The sequence below is a fragment of the Periplaneta americana genome, chromosome 3, assembly GCF_040183065.1.
Source record: "Periplaneta americana isolate PAMFEO1 chromosome 3, P.americana_PAMFEO1_priV1, whole genome shotgun sequence".
NCBI lineage: Eukaryota > Metazoa > Arthropoda > Insecta > Blattodea > Blattidae > Periplaneta > Periplaneta americana.
Window position 1 is genome coordinate 112009502 of NC_091119.1, and position 19726 is coordinate 112029227.

The 19726-nt window shown below is 37.1% G+C and overlaps 1 protein-coding gene across 10 annotated transcripts in view; it reads right to left on the bottom strand.

The window, feature by feature from the left end:
• cv-c (crossveinless c) overlaps window positions 1-19726 on the bottom strand; it is a 1115617-nt gene that overhangs the window by 403416 nt on the left and 692475 nt on the right. Inside the window, exon 1 of one of the 10 annotated variants that reach the window (XM_069821289.1) lies at window positions 11073-12262. The exons of 8 other annotated variants lie outside the window; for them this stretch is intronic. In XM_069821289.1, the coding sequence (XP_069677390.1) occupies window positions 11073-11187 (115 nt within the window). In that variant the 5' untranslated portion in view covers window positions 11188-12262. Of the gene's footprint in view, window positions 1-11072; window positions 12263-19726 lie in introns of those variants that run through there. One more of the 10 variants, XM_069821290.1, reaches the window with a different exon arrangement.

Consider the following 19726-nt stretch of genomic DNA (forward strand, 5'->3'; position numbering starts at 1 on the left):
TTACAGGGAAATGCCATGTGGATAATCCGTTAATAGGGAGATATCCCTAGCAAGTGATTCCTGAATGCAAGGCCATCCAACAACACGGGAAATCATCGTTGTTCACATAAAATGATTCAGTTGTTGAGTAATGGAAAATAGGGTATCAGTTGCAAGGGGACATATGCATAGGAATGGATTTTCTTATGCAAGACCTTCTAGTAAACCGAGAAAACACATTTTTTTGACATCGACTCAACTGTTAGTAATGGAACAGACAGAATTCGTTTCTGAGTAATATATATTTGCAAAGAAACAGGTGTCCTTACGAATACCTAAGGCAGTCTAACAAAACTAAAAATAAATATTACTTTTAATTTCAAAGTGATTTAACTGTCTTGAACTATATATGAACTGTACATAGTGTCTGTTTGGCATAGGGATGTGGTGGCCCCATTGCCCAGTGTTATACACTACAATCAGCCAGCCGAGTGTCTGCCGGGATAAGTAGACCACCTTGTTAGCCACTAGCATACAAAGACTGTTTCTATTTCACCTTGGGAAACTAAAAAGTCCCAAAAGAAAGGCCCATGCCCGGGGCAACAGGGGTAAAGACCTCAACGGCAGAATGGCGGAAAAGGCAGCCCCACTCAAGGGAATAGTACATGAGCAAATAAGTCTGGAGGTTTTGAGGAGGCAGCCCCACCACCAGAATACTCAACGTGGGGTTGGTAGCCCTACTCGAGGAAATATATATTTACTCAAATTCTTCACAATGTTGAGCCGGATGGATCAATAAGAAGACGACTACAGCGTGCTAAGGATAAACGATTTGGTATAATGGAAAAAAGTAAGAATAGCTACCTGGAATGTTAGAGGTTTAACTAGTAAAGAAGAGAAACGTGATGAATTACAGAAGAAAAATATTGAAATGGTTATGATAACTGAGACTAAGAAGAAGCTAAAAGCTACAAAGGAACTAAAAATTTATACAATGATATATAGTGGAGTTCTCCAAAATGTGTATGCTTGTTGTGGAGTAGCAATTTTGATAAATAATAAATTAAAGAATAAAGTAATAAGTTACAGTTTTATAAATGAAAGGATAGTAATATGTAAACTTAAAATTGAAAGAGAGTTTTAAAATATAATAAGTGTTTATGCTCCTGAAGAAGGGAGGAAAGAAGACACTAAGGTATTTATGAGGAACTGAATAAAGTAAACAAGACTTTATATCTTTATATGCGGTGACTTAAACGCAAGAGTTGGTAACCAGCCAATGAACGAAGTAGTTGGAACTTCTGGTGAACAGCATATTAATAACAATGATCAAGAGTTAAGACAGTTTGCAACATACACAATAAAAAGAAAATAACAAATACATTCTTCAGATATATACATAAATTTACATGGACTGCGAGAGGACAGCGATATCTCTCATTATTGTAAATGAAAAAAATCAGAAATCAAATACAAGACTTCCCGGTCCATAGAGGTAGCGACATTGAATCAGACCACAATTTAGTTATTACAATTGTATATTTACTTGCTAAATGAAAGAAGAAGAAGAATGAACAAAAATTCCCAAAAGTCCAAAAAATATTTAAAGTTCATATTTTATAACAAGAAAGCATTAAAGATCTATATCAGCTTAGAGTACAAGATTATTTAATGAAAATATCGACATGTAATAATCTAGAACAAGAATGAAACAATGTTAAAGGATGTATAAGAGTGTTCGAGAATGAGGTGCGTAGGAAAATATTTGGGGTTAAGAGGAATGAAGTTACAGGAGAATGGAGAAAGTTACACAACGCAGAGCTGCACACATTGTATTCTTCACCTAACACAATTAGGAACATTAAATCCAGACGTTTGAGATGGGCAGGACATGCAGCACGTATGGGCGAATCCAAAAATGAATATCGAATGTTAGTTGGAAGATCTGAGGAAAAAAAGACCTTTGAAGAGACCGAGACGTAGGTGGGAGGATAATATTAAAATGGATTTGAGGGAGATGGGATATAATGCTAAGGACTGGATTAATCTTGCTCATGATAAGGACGATGGTGGGCTTATGTGAGGACGACAATGAACTTCCGGATTCTTTAAAAGCCATTTGTAAGTAAGTGTAACTTATGTTGCGTAATTTTAAGGTATTAAATATACATTTGTTTGTGTTTTATTACCACGAAAGTCACAAACCTCAACCTTAGAAATAGGCAGAAATAGACATTTGGGTATACGAACATGTGCAACGTCTTGGTTCTACATACAGGTTCCAACAGGATAAATTAGGTACGAATACTCATCTACTCTGTAGGACCAGTTATGCTTGGCTACTCGGAACTACTGGGCACCAATGTTAATCCGGTAGACCCTTCATAATGGCTAACTATGTGACTGATTGACTAACTACAGACACACACACACACACATTATTATATAATGTAAGTAAAGGAGAAAGATATACCGGTATGATTTTTCGAGATTAATCAAAGCAATTCGTAATATTGTTGACACAGAGAAGGAAACAATTTCGAATCATTAAATTCCTTAAATTAATAGTTGTATTATGATAGCGTAGTAATAACCATGATGCAATCAGTGCCGGTACTACCATGAGAACCGATATGATGAATAACGTAAGGTCCATGTAGTACCGGTGGGTGACGAAAATTTAACAAAGTTACTTCCATATCTGTTCGGCATAGATAAATTTTGTACCTGAAATGTCATTCTGTACTTTTGTGTTCATAAAATATTCTTTCTAAATATAAGTTTTGATGTATCTGAGCTTCTTGTCGAAAATCCCCTCAGTCCATTTTAATTGCAATTATGCGTTCCTTTGAAAGACTTGTATAACGAAAGACAAAAAAGACCCTTTGCGCGAAAAGGGACCTAAAGTCGTGAACGGAAATTTTACAGGAGAACAAAATAACGAATTTACAGTGTAAAAACTGCATTTGTATGTTTTGACATTTTGCGCTACCTGAGGCTTCTTTACATACTAAACTAGGACGTCGTTTTACACAGTGCTTCTTAAGTACCTAGATCGTTCTTATAGTTGCTAAGGAAACAAGTGAAAACTTTAATTGCATTTTCTCGAAAAGTACAGACATAGGTAATGTAATATCAACATTCAATAAGTAATAGGCCTATATTAAAAACTATAGCACCTAGAACATGATTTTTTTTTCAAATGCTCAGTATTTCATTCTCTTTTTGAAACCACAAAAAACAAAACAATGAAAAATCCGACTTTAGGTCCCATTTCCTGCAACTAGTCACTTGATATTAGTTATATTTACTGTATATAGAGTATGATGTTTATGAAAGCTTATAAAGCAGAACAGAAGAATCAAGAAATTGTCTTGGAAGTATTAAACCAATCGATACAATAGTCGAGGACACAAGTTCGTGGTTTCAATAGTCATTAAAGAGTCATACATTTTTTACGGTATTTTAAAGTCTAGACATCTGCTGATTCACAACAATTAGCATCGGTACTATGACACGATATTCAACAGGTCCGGGATTCTGTACCGAACTGAAATTTCAAACGGTCTGGCCATCTCCAGTTTGAGACTATAAAGAACGTTTCAGAACTAAGTTGACAAAAACAAATTAAACTAAAGAAATATATGAACAATGTCGTCACATTCTATTAAATATTTCTTATTGTTCATGTTTGTGCTGTACTGAAATCCAATAGCTTTTAGCATTTTCTGCAATGAGGGAAGTGAAATTTTAATTTGTAACGTTCCGTATTTTGCGATCTTCCGGCAAAACATCATCTAAACTGGGTATAAAAACATTAATATGAAACAAGTACTGGTCCACACCTGTGGAGTAACGGTCAGCGCGTCTGGCCGTGAAACCAGGTGGCCCGGGTTCGAATCCCGGTTGGGGCAAGTTACCTGGTTGAGGTTTTTTCCGGGGTTTTCCCTCAACCCAATACGAGCAAATGCTGGGTTACTTTCGGTGCTGGACCCCGGACTCATTTCACCGGCATTATCACCTTCATTTCATTCAGACGCTAAATAACCTAGATGTTGATACAGCGTCGTAAAATAACCCAATAAAAAAAACAAGTACTGCCCGTCTTAAAGCTTCCTGATTAAATGTATCCAATGTTCTAACAGGAGGATCCCGAGTACGTTTCTTCGAAGGACCTTTAACCTTTTTTCCTCGATTCATTTTCTTTCATGTAACTATATACCGCAATTTTAGAGACACCTGTCACTTTACTTTCTCTCCAAAACATGACCAACGGAAACTGTCTTCAATTACTCGCATTGTCATATTCGCTCTGGGAAGACATACTAAAACGACACACGACTTCCTTGATATCAGAGTGTATGTAATGTCCTGTGCAACCTATTAAATAGAAAGTAATTACTAATCACACCAATACCAGCGCACCAACCACGATTTTCATCATTCCGAATTTAAAATAAGTAATTGTAAATTACTTGTTTAAAATCTGAACTGAACTAGGCTACAAGCAGATCTAGACTGAAGCAGGATAAAAAAGAACGTTAACATGTTGTAGGGACATCCTGTCAAACAAGTATGCGGTAGTAAGTAACACACCCCAACCTCCCTTGTTACTGATTGGCAAGGTTCACCCTAACGTTTAAACTCAACGGCGGGAAGTTTCCCTTTGTATAAAAACAGAGTATAGGAAAAGAGGATTACCTCCATCCCTAACCGTCTCTTTCTGACAGTTAACTTGTTTCGCGCAGGCGAGTGCCATAAGTTTGGAGCTGTTCTGTACTGGCTAGATGATGCTTCATCTCTGCTGAGGCATGTGCACTTGGGGTCGGCAGTCTGCTGGTCCTTAACGGGCTGTCTTATATTTACAATTAAACATCCAGAAATTAAACAATATATGATTCAGAAACACGCCCACTGTAAGAAAGCACTAACTCTAAATTAATGATAACTTACGTGGACTTTTTACGTAGGTCAATAAGAATATTAAGAATGAAAAGGACTCGTGAGAAAACATGAGCATCAGAATACAGTTATCGATTATTATAAATTTATTCAGGCAGAACTTTTCCACTGTCTTAAATTAGAACTATTGCGATAGTAGAAACATGTGCGGAGAAATGAAAAACAATATAGTATATAGCAAAAGAAAATGCATGAAGTCAGTGGCGGTGCGTAAAAGAAATGAATATTCGGAGCGGAAGTCTGTACAAGAACATTGATAGAGATTAGAACAATTAGGTTAGAAAAACTAGAAGTTTTACTCATAAATTATGTTAAAATGAGTGTACATATACATACAGTTTCACACACATTATATACGCTTATATGATTTTTACGGTTTCACAGTGAATGTGTCAACAAACAGACTTTTGGGTATTCCATCGTGTCCCATAAATTACATATGCTCTTTTATAAAACTGTATGTACTTCTGTCACATAAAATTTTTATCTGTAAGCATCAGTCTGTCTAATAATGTGTACGTTATTCTTGGATATTTCAATGCACCTGTTCACGAGTTTTTAATATCCTCCCCTTATATCCAAGACTAGAAGTCCTACAGTTAACGGATTGCGTTAAGTTTTCACAGTGGCAGATCTACAAAACTTACCGATGCATGCTGAGTATGTGCAAGTAAACAATGTCTCGTATGTTCAGAATTTATTTCTGTCCTGGTTTTTTGACAAGTTTTGTTCTAATCTACATGGTATGTATACAAGAAATCGGACCTTAACAGCACAATCACAGTTTTCAATCCCCCACATTTGTCTGATCTCATATTTTATAATAATAATAATAATAATAATAATAATAATAATAATAATAATAATAATAATAATAAATAATAATAATAAATAATACACTTTCCGAGGTAAGTTACTATGTAAGATTTTATCGAAGAAGCTGTAGTGAGTTCGAATTTCACATAGACCTAAGGAATGAGTGAGTAATTGAGTGAGTGAGTGAATGAATGGGAAAATGGAAAGAGAAGCATTTAAAAGTACGCGAAATACGTTCTTGCAAGGGAATTTAGAGCTAAAGCCCAGTTCAGACGATGCTTGTTTTCTTGCGTGTTTCCTTGCTGGCTAGCAAGCTGGGTGCCGTGGTGGATACCATGCTGGCTCCCGTGTTGGCTACAGTAATGGTGGTGGTTCTCACGGAGCTGGCTCTTTCCACAGTTCAAATTGGAAAATCATCTGCTGTTTCATCTGTTGCCAACACTCATGGTCAAAAAGAAACTAAACCGTGAGTAGAAAACAACTAAAGTCTTACATTAACAATAGTAAATGTCGTAATAAGGTAATTAAGCCATAAGTGCAAAACAGACAAAGTCCGATATTTAATTGCTGTTTCTTAGAAGTCAAAGAATATAGAAAAAAAAACAGGTTTCGTTGGAAAACAACGAACATGGCGACATGGTTTCACTGGTGATACTGTATCATCGTTGGTTCCACTCTGCAAATCAACACGAAAAATAGCAAGGAACCTACTCTCGAAATCCAGCAAGCTAGCCACCAAAACAGCCACCAGAGCGCATTACTTCCAGCGAGTGAGCACGCAGGGTAGCCATCAGTGCAGTCACCTTGGAATCCATCACGGAAACAAGCACCATCTTAAGACGAAGTGCCTGTGTGAACTCCAAGCCTGTTGGGCACTTGTTTCGCTTCGTTTTCCGCTATTTCATTTGAAGGAACATTAGAGAATTTTGAAAGAAGAAAGCGCAAAATGGACGTAACCTAATAGCTACCACAGTGTTCTTCATTGTGATGTCCTTCGTTAACGTAAGTGGAGGCTTGTCGTCATTGATTTCATATCAAAGTAGTTAAAATATGCGTATTAATCTAATGTAAGTTAAGAAAAAAGAGGAAAGAAAGAAAAATAGTGCTTAGGAAGAACTCCTCTAGGGGAACGGAAGATTCTCAGTAGATAATAATACTAAACATACTTAGTTTTCACCAGACATTTAAGATTAGTCGATATTGCAAGTGTTCGTTGATATTTTTAACGAATACTATACATTCACAAGCAGCAGGAGTCCCTCAGCGTGTGATTAGTATTTCGCACGATAAAAGAAATAACACAAATGTCATCTCTTTCTTTGACGGAGGTTGAACTTTCATCGGTTGAATGAAACTATATTATTATTATTATTATTATTATTATTATTATTATTATTATTATTATTATTATTATTATTATTATGCCGTGTGAACTCTTCGTTGCTGAATTGACGATAAACTGACATTGTACTCTGTTTATAGGTCTCCCTCCAATCACAAATTTTAATACCTTGTCGTTTTTTGCAAGTTATCTTTCCATTGGTCTACGTCCGTGCGGTAGTTCTTTCACAACTCTCTTAATTTAGTTACCTTCTGGAACTTTCAGTACATAGCCTGTCATATCCACTCCATCTTTTAAACTTGGAATTTTGCAACTACGGGTTTTCTGTAGAGGTTGTAAACTTATTACAGTTTGTTTATCCTCTCCATTCCAAACTGACTACGTCAAATACTGTACTAAATATTTTCGTCAAAATTTTACGCTCAAAGATGAAACGATGATAAAACAATAACAAATACGAATGTATTTGAAAAGATCGTTAGTTAAAACACTACAGAATACTTCGAAATTTCCATCATAATTAAATTCATATTTTACGCCTCTTCACTGAAAAATTGTAACTATGTTTGATCAAATAATGAATGAATAAAACAACATCTACAGTTCACAGTGGCGCCATATAAAACACACGGTTTATCCCAGAATTCTCTCTACATTGATTATTATTCATAGCTTCCTTTGAATGGAATTACTTAACTTGAAGTACATCAAAAGCGTTATAAAATAAATATGTAATGTATTCCTTCATTTACATATAGGCTATTTAATAATAATTGTTCTAATAGGTCTAGTTGGAAATGGCCACCGACGTGACTCAGGCGGCGCTGAACTGGAGCTGAGCTCGGGTTTGGATTCGATACCCGTTTGGGCTGATTATCTCTTTGGAATTTTCCCCGAGGTTTTCTCCGACTTTAGGTTAATGGCAGATATTAATATGGCGAATCCTCGGCCTCTTACCGCCAAATACCATGATCAACACTAAATAACCTAGTAGCTGATACAATGTCGTTAAATAAGAGGGTACATATACTTAGAGATACTTATTTGTTGTGATTTCACCGCTATGGAATAGTGGTAAACGAGACTAAATAAGGAACCATTGGGGCGTGGGTCAAATCTTCGTTGGAAAAAGATGTCTGATATTTTATCAGTTTTCTTCTCAAATCATTTAAGGGACAAGAAATTGTCTGCTTTGTGTCCTACTGTAGTGTTGGGAGTATGTTGCAACAAAGATCTTATATCGACAAATTGGCGTATACATAATTCCTATTTTAAGAGACTATGAGAATCTCGGAAAGAGGCCTCACCCTAAACAGCATTAATTCCTGTTTGTCAAAACTTCAGTTACACTTTCTGACTCTGTGATCACTGCCCTTTTCGGTATCTACATTTCATTTCACCGCAATTTAATGAATTAATTATAATTAGCTCTTTTTTATTTATCGTACTCGGTGGTCCAGTGGTAACCATGATTGCTACTAGATCGAGGTTATCGGATACAAATCCGGTAGAGGGTGATAAATTCCCCTGGCATTGTTTCATTCAAAAGGAAAATAAAATTGGAATCTCGTGCTCTAGATTTACGGAACATAAAGGAAACTTTGTAGAGGATTCCCGACAAAATTTGATAGCCATATCGCGACAAGGGAAAAATTTGGAGTTAGAACAATGGGCACAATTAGTGGCTTAAACGCGCGTCGGCGGGCGTTGATTCGATTCCCGCTTGGGCTGGTTACCTGATTGGGGTTTTCCGAGGTTTTCCCCGACCATAAGGCATATGTCAGGTAATCTATGACGAATCCTCGGCCTCATCTCGCTAAATATTATCTCGCTATCACCAATCCCATCGACGCTAAGTAACCTCGTAGCTTCATTATAAACCTCCATCCGTAATTATTAAATAACGATAAAATAAAGCAGCGATAACGCAAATTACACTGAGCACATGGCCGCAGAAAATGTAACAAATGGCATTCTAGTCCTTGATGTACAAAGAAAGCTTTCGAAATCGCTCAAACCTTGTTGAAATAAGTTTTACATAAGTCTATTTCATTCCCAATAGAATGAGAGTCAGCATTGTGACAACTGTTTCCAAGCAGCTATTAAAATTTCGGTTCATCTGGCAGTGTCTAATTCGAACAAAAGTAAGCTATCTGGAACTATTCAAATCATTCTTCTATACATTATTCAATTATTTTCACAAATTTATTCCTTGAAACAATGGTCTCATTTAGTGTTATTGTGAATGTTGTAAAGGCTTTGTCAACGCCCTGAGAAGATTTACAACTCTAAATGGTGTGAGGTGTGGGCACTGTAATGTCTTCTTTCCGGATGATATTAACGATTGCAGAACAGAATGACTACCGTATCATATTTGAATTTGAAAGCTGATAGAAGAATAGGCCTATGAGTTATGGGGCTTGAAATTAAATACGAAGGAAACAAAACGCATAGCCATACGGGACATGTCAAGGGATTTATAAATGGAAAGTGAAAAAGCAATAGCCAGCCATGTAAATGAAAATGTATATCTGGGGGTGAAAATAAACTGAGATGGAAATCATGAATCAGACATTAATGCACGAATTAATAAAAGATGAGCAGCATTATCAAAACTAAACAGTGTTTTGTGCGATCGGCCCGTAGCTTCTAAAACAAATAATCTTATCTGTCATACAATAGTTAAAAGTACAATATTTTATATGGCGCAGAAGCTGGAATTTAAAAGCGAGAATGTAGAAAAATGAAACTGAACAGAAATGGATTTTTCGCGACGCGCGACCATCACCTAGGATTTCTAGGAAGAACAAAGTTAAGAATACAACAATTAAACAAAAAATGAACGTAACTAGGTCTATTTTAGATGATATTAAAACAAACAATTGAAATGGTATGTTTATGTTAAGAGGATGGAAGACGACGGGTTACCAAAAGAAATTATGGAATGGTATCCACCAGTGAAACGAAAACGAGGCTGGTCCAAACTTAATTGGTTACAAGAAGTTGTCAGAATGACGAGAGAGAGAAAGGATTAACAGAGGAAGATTGGGAGGGCGGAAACAAATGAAGGATGAAAATAAACTAAATGGGTGCAGGAAGGTGTGACAAGCTATACAACCTGCAAAATAAATAAATACAAAAAAAGTATCTTGGTGATTTCAGGCATCTTATCTCAGTACTTCGGTATCTCACTACTATTTCAATTATAAAAACTTGGCTATGCGTTTAGATGTTGAGTGAAAATTTAACAAAAAGAAAAAAAAAAAAAAACAGCTCCCAGTTCTCGCAGTTGTGACATTTCAGCATGTTATATTATCTCTTGCACTTTCGTGTTCCACTGCTCTGAATTTAGTCTTTTGCTACTGAAATGTATAAGGTGAATAAACTTCTATCGAACAAACATACAATGATATACACCGTTTTAAGCGTAAATAAATCATACTATATAAAACATCGGTTTCATGTCGTTTTTGGTCTCTCGCCATTATTGAAATGCAATAATGATATCTTCTCTTCGAGACATATGAAGAATAAAAAATAGTTAAACCCAAAGTGACGTATATAATGCCAGTGTTGTCACATGACAGAATATACAAACTAGCTATTGTTGAAATATAACAATCGCATCTCCTAGTAGAAAGAATTACTGCGAATAAACTGCTATCTAACAAAGGTGAAGTATAAAAAAGGTAATTATATAAAGGACGTATAAACAAGGTTTTCACCGAATACTTTGATTTCACTGTACTGCTGAAATCTAAATATCGTATCTTCTGGTTGATATATTTATAGCGAATAAAAATATCCAACAAGCATAAACTAACAAACAGTTCATAGCGTCGTTTCGTAGTACGACACATCAAAAAGGTTTCCTCTGAACATTTCGTTTCTCTCCTTCATTGTTGAATTCAATCAGAAGCGTTGCGACGCGAACAACTTAAGAAGACAACACACGCTGGCACAGGCTGCGTACCTGCGATCTTGCGCTCCCGCAGTCGGCGCCACAGCTGCTCGGCCTTGCGTAGCGGCCATCCCTCGACCTTGGCGCTGAAGCTGCGGAAGAACTTGTAGTCCTTAAAGTGGGACATGAACGCTCCGCCACGCTGCACATCTCCGACTGACGGCGCGGGACGCGATGCGACGCTCCAGAGCCACACGCACGCGCCGGCGCCGCGACCACCGCCTGTTGCTCCGCCAGGGCGGCATACAGTACATCACTTGCTGCTTTATTTCCATATCTGTATTTTCTGTATTTCTGTTCTTTTCATTTTATTTCATCTTTCTTGTTTTCTCCATTTTCTTATTTTCTCTCTCTTTCCCCTCTTCATTCCACTCTTTGTATACTGCCTTTTTTGCTCCTTCCAATCCATGCACATATCTTGATCCTTTTCTTTTCTGCACCTATCTGACTTATATCTCCCTTCCACTTATGTTTTATCTAATTTTCAAGTAGACCTATTCCACGTTAAGTCTTCCTCTCTGTCTTCCAGTCTTTATCAACAGCTTTGTCTTGTGTTCATACATTTATTTCGCCCATTGTTTTGTTACTTCCTCTGCTGCTTACTTTAATCTTACTTCCTATCTTCATCCTCTTTACTTATTTGTCTCCTGCTTACTTATGTTGCTCTTCATTTCTACATTTTACTTCTTCCTCAATTATTTCACTTGTTTCTTCCACAGGTACTTTGCTCTTTCCTCCCTTTCTTTAGTTCTAATTTTCCTCCTTTCTATATGCGTCATAATTTTAAAAACTTGTAGTTTTTACTTTATTTGTTTGTTATCTATACTGCATTTTCTTCTCCTATTCCTCTTTTATTTTCTTTATTCCGCCCCCCGCTTCGCTTTCCTTCATTCCGCTCACATTCAGTGTTTAGTCCTTCAATCTCAATTTGTATTCATTTTAGTATATTTAGATTTCTTACACACACTAATTTCGTTTCTCCTTCCTTTACTCATTATTTCTTATTTAACTCATTTCCCAAGCCATTTGGCCATTAGGCTTGGCTTTTACGTGGGCTGGACCCAGGATGAGTCCATACACTTAGACACGATTTGACCCACTGTGCGCCTTTATATGCGATGATTATCCAAAGGAGAGTGTTCGCGAAATCATAGAGGGGAACCCAATAATAATCAAATTTATACTGTCTCTCTGCACGCATTGTACCAACTTTTTAAATATATTTGAGTTCATAAAGAGGGTATACATTTTATTATCCGAAAATTTGATAATACGAAATGGGGTCAACCCCCTTTATATCGGATAATGGAAGTTTTACTGCAGTATTAAATAGCAAGTATTTTCAGATTTTTTCATCAGAAAAAGTTGTTCAGAAATGGACGATAACTTTTGCCTAGATTCCTCTGTCAGGGACAAGGACCTTGTCCGTGCCGTATAATAAGGTCACGGGAACCACAGCTTTATTTCTCTTCCACTACACCGTCCGGCAGGGTTTGAACCCGCGATGCTGGGATGCAACCAGCCAGCATGCTTACCGCGAGCTGTCACAAGTGTCATTGTGGATCGTTTGAAATGCCAGGCTCGGCTCAATTCGGACCTCCTGCATAACAGGTTCATAGATTTTTACAATGCAACCATGGCAGGGACTACCTTGAGCACGCGATCAAAAAGGTTGTGTAACTCGTACCGAAGTTAACACTTTTTACACACTTAAGACGGAATGGTGTTGCTATTCATCTGTCAGGCGTTACGAATCACCTTTCACATTCTGTATGACCTTTGAACAGTAACGCGCGCAGAGAATTATGGACAAATTGTACATATGAATGCCACATTCCCACTCGATTGATTTATTTGAGCAGCAGCTGTATGTGGCTAACCTCCAGATCACTAAAGCAAACAGAATGGTTGCCCAACCAGAAGGGGACGAGTTGTATCAAACATAGGCCTACTATAGGCAAGACTACCCCAGCCCCAGGGCAAGATTTTTAGGTACGTAACTTTCACTCCAGTAGAGAGAGAGAGAACGATGACTTAGAACCACTTCTATATTTTCATACCAATTTGTGTTATTATTTGTGTGTTTATAAAATCCTACATACTAAACTAATATAATATTATAATGTAAATTTTTCCACAGATCTATTTTCTCTTCTTTTTTATTTCCACAGCGGATGTTTAAATAATTAATATTAAATTATAATCTGTGCCGATATATAAAATCAAAATCAACAAACCTTCGTTGTTTTTGTTTTATATTGCATTTGCATAGCTTATATTTTATATTATATTATATATATATAAAAATATAATATATAGGGGAGAATCGGGTAGTATCGGACATCGGGTAATATCGGCCAGTGCGTTTCTTTCATCTACCACCATATGGCAGTACCTGAATGACATGGTTACGTTTCTCTATGCGACATCACAGAAACGTAACCATGTCAATCAGGTACTATCATCGTGTATATATATATATATATATATATATATATATATATATATATATATATATATATATATATATATATATTAGAGAGAGAGGGAGCGAAAGAGAGAGAGAGTTTATATTAGGTTGTGAGGAAAATAAGTACAAACATTTCTTAGGCACAAAAATCCATTTTGCATTTTGACATACCTCGTAGTGTTCTTATGCATTGCAAAAAAAAGAGAGCTAATATTTTTAGTAAAATAGTTTCGTATTTCTTTGTCTCTGCGGTGGCTGAGTGGCCAGCTTTCAGCTTGTCCAGGTTACAGTTCCAGCCAAACCTAGTGATTTTTCATTGAAAATCCATAATGATTACTTGTAGCGGAAAGCGTCTCATTTGAGATTCTTCTCCAAGGTTTTTCCGTTTATCCATTTTAGGCATCAGTATCATTCCGTCCGAGCTCCAATTCTGTTATAATTCCATAACATTTCTCGACCTCTGACCGGCGCCTCACGGAAGGGGCTGCTTTAGGGACGAATGGGTGTGCCTGCTCGAAAGTGACTACTCAGCGAATCTTAGCGTAGTCAATTGTAAAAGTACTGACATTCAAGCTAGTGTAACGATGGGTTGGAGAAAGGGCTGTCTTACGATAGGTCTACGGAAAATAAATCAACAAGCTACAAGTTTGAATTTAAGAATTCCATAAATTCCTTCATACTCTGGATTACGTACATATATTAAACCAAAATTCGAAAATTGTCTTAATAACAAGGTATGCTTAATTAATAGGCAAAATATATGGCACTGAATCAGCAATCAAAACAAATTATGATACATCTTATTTCAGCATTAGTGACTCACTGTTAGCGCGCTGGTCCTCCATTCTAGTGATCCGGTTTCGATGGCCGGAATCGTGATGGAATTTGTGGTGACAAAACAGATAAGGCAGAGGATTTCTCTCGGAGTACTCAGTTTCCTTCTTTGATTCCACCAACACAATCCACTTCCGATATCATGCCACCTATCATATACAGTAGTTAAAATAGGCTGAGGTGGTCTTGGGGTAGTACGGGTGTCCGATGCTGACATAGGAAGGGAGTCGGGTCCCTAGGTGTATGAGTCATTTGGGGATGAGACTTGTGGCTGTCAGGGTTGTAGCAGCATGATCCGCTTTTCAGTAAGGGATTCACGAATCCCATCTAGGCCGCTTGTCGGACTGGAACAATCCTTGCATATGGGGACGCACAATGGACCAATGCAAACCTCCATCCCGGCACCGGTCATAGAAGAGCCAGCCAGCCAACACTTTTTCTTTAGACCTACAATTTAACAGACAATCTCGGTTAAAAATTAAAGACGTAAACAGTGGAAATCTTTTCCTGATGAAGGCGAAAGGGAGTTCCAAGTAAAGGAACTGAAAACCGATTAATTGAAAATCTTTAGCAGGAATGGTCCACTAAACGTTTCTGCGGGCAGCCTAATGTTGCAGGCTCTAAAATGTTTTACTCGTTCGTGAAACATGTTAGCTCAATGTACCGCTAAATACGAGTACTATACATGCCCGAAATTATTGTGGAGTAATGTTCAATCGCATTAATTTAATCTGTCATCTCTTCTTATTCCTATAACTCTTCCAAATGTCCTCATTACAATTCTAACAAACAAGTTTACTTCCCCTTGTTTCAGTATTTCCACAGCAACTTGCAATACTTATTGGTGTTTCAGTTCTCGTTTATATTGTGGCAATAAGAATTTAAATCGACGTACATGGAGAGAAAAATGGTAACTTCTTGATAATAAAAGTTTACTGTGACATCACTTGTGGTACTATGGAAGCAGAATTGTAAGCTAAACTTCATGCCTCTTGATTTTCCACGGGGTTCGTCTCGCTCCATCTCTACGTAATGTGCTCGAGAGCAAAATCCTGCCCTTGATTTTTCCGTGGTTTCCCTCGGACGCTAAGACAAATGCAGAGTTGTTTCCGATTTCTGATAACGAATTTGAATGACGTCATGTGCGACAGGAATCACACCGACAGCTGAATTGCGGCGAGAGGTGACAGACCAGTAGTGAGTGATTTCATAATCAGAGTGCACGGTGTATCGCAGTAGCAATGTCTAAGAAAATCGAGCCTTTATGGGGGAGGGATACATAACTCTTTCCGATGTCAAGTACAGTTACGTGAAAATCATAGGAGCCTGCAAAAAGCGTGGTTTCGTTATTTCCAAGAAAGGCATCTTGTGTGTACCTAATAAGACTGGCAAAGCTCGAATGGGATTAATTACAGAGTGGAGAAAGGAACCAAATCCACCCCCTTTCATAAGTCGCCGCACCCCACGAGATGATACAAATTAATTCCATTCGAGCTTTACCAATCCTTTTAAGTACACACAAGGTGCCTTTCTTGGAAACAACGAAATCTCGTTTTTTGAAGTATTCTTTTATTTTCACCTAACTATACTTGGCATGGAAAGAGTTGTTACGTACTCTCCCAAAAGGCTCGTTTTTCTTGGGAATTTCTGCTGTGAGTCGCCGTGCACTCTAAGAGATCACTCACTACTGGTCTGTCACCTCGCGCCACAGTTCAGCTGTCGTGTGACTCCTGACGCACATGATGTCATTCAAATTCGTTATCAGAGATTGGAAACAACCCTGTATAGGAATTAGATCCAAAGAAATGGGAACAGTTCTAATCTGTTTCCTACAAATTTTTCTCCTACTTTTCTCAACATAAGTTATGTTTCCTAATCGTCCTTCTTCGGTAACTGGCTCGCGATCGATCCCGAAGTCTGCCGAGCGTCCTACCCTCTCCAAGCTTCTGTGTTTAGGCTACTTACAATGTAAAAACAGACTGTACTGCTAATTATAAACACTACAGATTCAGAATGAGGACTACTCCACACATGTTTAACATGATATAGCCAACTTAAAAAATCTTGTGTATCTTTATAATTAAACGTAAATTTAAAGACGGAAAATAAATTAATTTATTAATTCACAGAGCTAACGGCTTCAGCAGCAGGGTACCCGGTTGTAAAGAGTGCACTGATTCTATAATGAACATGGGGTCATGAAATAATTAGTCTGCCATTGTACTTGACTCTGATTTCACTCCTATCTGTTTGTATGTTTCGGTACAGAAGCTCAAGTAGATTCTTTCTCACAGCCCCAGATTCCCTTGGAAGGACGCCCGATCAATTGTTTTTTCCTCCCATTCCTACATTCTTTCATTGCGACTTATTATGGTATCCCACATGGTTCTTTTCCTCATATGGTAGATATCAGGTTGCGTCCATTTTCAGTTTTTTCCTTTTAAATTCAAAGTACTCTTAAATGTCTTCATAGGGACGATGAAAACCCGAGTGGACAAGTGGTCAAAAGGCTTGGACCTCACAAAGATTGCTCTGAGTCTCAATTTCCCTTGAAAAGACGCGCGGTCCCATAATTATATTTTGTTTCTCCAATTTCCCACTAATTTCATTGATTCATTGCTTCATTCCACTCGCCCGTCTCGCTTCACGATCTAATTATTGTATAGATTACACTAATTCTGCCTGTAGTACTATTTATTATCAATTATTATTATTATTATTATTATTATTATTATTATTATTATTATTATTATTATTATTATTATTTATATAGCCAACTTAAAAATCTTGTGTCTGCCTGGGTAGCGTAGTCGGTATAGCGCTGACCTTCTGTGCTCGAGGTTGCGGATTCGATCCCGACCCAGGTCGATAGTATTTAAATTTGCTTAAATACGACAGGGAACTCCTGCGGGACAAAATTCCGACATACTGGCGACGCTGGTATAACCTCTGCAGTTGCGAGCGTCGTTAAATACACCATATATATACATATATATATATATATATATATATATATATATATATATATATTAATCTGGTGTATTTTTATATGAAACGTAAATTTGAACACTGTATCTAAGGTACAAATTACATGCCAAAACTAAAGACTTTTACGAAATCCAAGGAATTTCACAAAATAATTCTGTGTCAATTTTTTATTGTAATTCTTATGTAACAATAATTTATCTCTAGTAATATGTCAAACTCTTAAATAATTTTCGAAATACAAATCTGTGACTAAAGTCTTTACTGCATTAATAAATTCTAACAGGAATGTTTATAAACGACTGCGCTTCCCCTTTGTCTTCTATTTCCATAGTAACAGTAACTTTAGAGATTCGTTTATCGCGAGAGTGTAAACGGCTTCCGATTAGGAAAGCAAGCGGCTCGCTCGCTTGCAATGGTATGCGTTGCTTTCATCACAATTGGCGTCTCTATTCAGGGGGCGCGAGCATCCTTGGTGCGGATATGTTTGAAGGCGAACTCTTGCCACACAAAGACAAGACCAAGACCGACCCTCCGGCCCATCTCCTCCTTGCGGCGAGGTCGCCTTCATTTGTCTCAGTCCAAACACCGGGATTTCGTAGTGCTGGTCGGCACAGATTGATTTCCCAATCCGTTTCCCTAGATACCAAACGTCTGACGGGCTTCGGCTGTGGCGAAATGTTGGCATTGTTACATGGAGTTCAGGCTTTCAATCCCCACGAGTTTCATTATAGCGTCTGGCCGGGACTTTAGTTGTCTTGTGCAGTACCTCAACGAATAAAGGAGTTTGAACTTCGAATAATAATAATAATAATAATAATAATAATAATAATAATAATAATAATAGTAATAATAGTAATAATAATAATGTATAACATATTATTATCATTATTATTATTATTACTGTAGTTTCTTCCTTTAAATATGTTCGCAACATAAAAATATTGCTATTCCGATACCACAGCAAGCAAAATATTTTCACAATGTAAACTTATATAACGATGGCTGAGAACCAGACTGTTCTAAGTCCAACTTTTTATAAGAAAGAATGCGTCTAGCCGCGAAACGAGGTGGCCCGGGTTCGATTCCCGATTGGGGCAAGTTACCTGGTTGAGGTTTCTGCGGGGTTTTCCCTCAACCCCATATTATTATGAGCAAATGCTGGGTAACTTTAGGTATTGGGCCCCGGACTCATTTCACTGGCATTATCACCTTCATCTCATTCAGACGCTAAATAACCTAAGCTATTGATAAACAGTCGTAAAATAACCTACTAAAATAAAAAAATATATATAAGAAAGAAATCTGTGTTTCATTGTGTTCCGTTCTTGTCTGCATATATGAATCGAACAAAATTGTAAATATTCCTCTCCATAAGGTTGCTATGAAGCTATTCCAAATTGTTTCATGAAGCTTTTAATGTCAGGAGCTTACAGTAAAATAGCTCTCCTGAAGAAAAAAATAGTAAAATGGACTTGGAACAGTCTGGTTATGGGCCATCGATAAACAGAAATATACCGCGCCATGGCCGCACGATGTAATATTAAAGCGTTGTAATGCTTTCGACTAGCGAGCAATACGGAATGAGAGTTGGTTCGAATCTTGACATAAGTCGACATGTTCTTGTGAAATTTCGGCCAGTATATGGAAAAACAACATTGTGTTGGATTTGGGTAGCTACAGTGAGTATCGAAATCCGGTTTAGTAAGCCATCTACAAAGCTATGTACGGGATCATAGTGCTGACCAAACGTTAATCCCATACTCGCCTCCATGATCATTTATGTTGAAGTACATGAACGTGAAGCCAGGAGTCGATTGGTCGGTATTGGCCAGCGATTATTTATTATTATTATTATTATTATTATTATTATTATTATTATTATTATTTTATTATTATTATATTATTATTATTATTATTATTATTATTATTATTATTATTATTATTATTATTATTATTATTTTAACATAATTATACGATTGTAGTCTCATAACCACGAACTCGACCCCACTCGTTCACGGTCAGTCATGCCTAACCGTTAAGGTTGGTTCACAATAAACCGGGAACGGAAACGACAACGAGAATGGAAATATTGTTAAAATAAATGTATTAACTATTGTGAATGCTCACATTTAAATACATTTATTTTAACATTATTTCCGTTCTCGTTCTCGTCGTTTCAGTTTCTGGTTTATTGTGAACCAGCCTTTACTTCACAGCACTGGACGTTCAGAGGCTTAAGTTTTAGGCGAGTAATATGGACATATAGGAATTATCTTAAAAACATGGACATATAGGAATTATCTTAAAAACAAAGTCCAAACTATTGGTAGATTTGATGGGAAAAAGGGCTCGTGAAGAGAACCTGAAATAATTA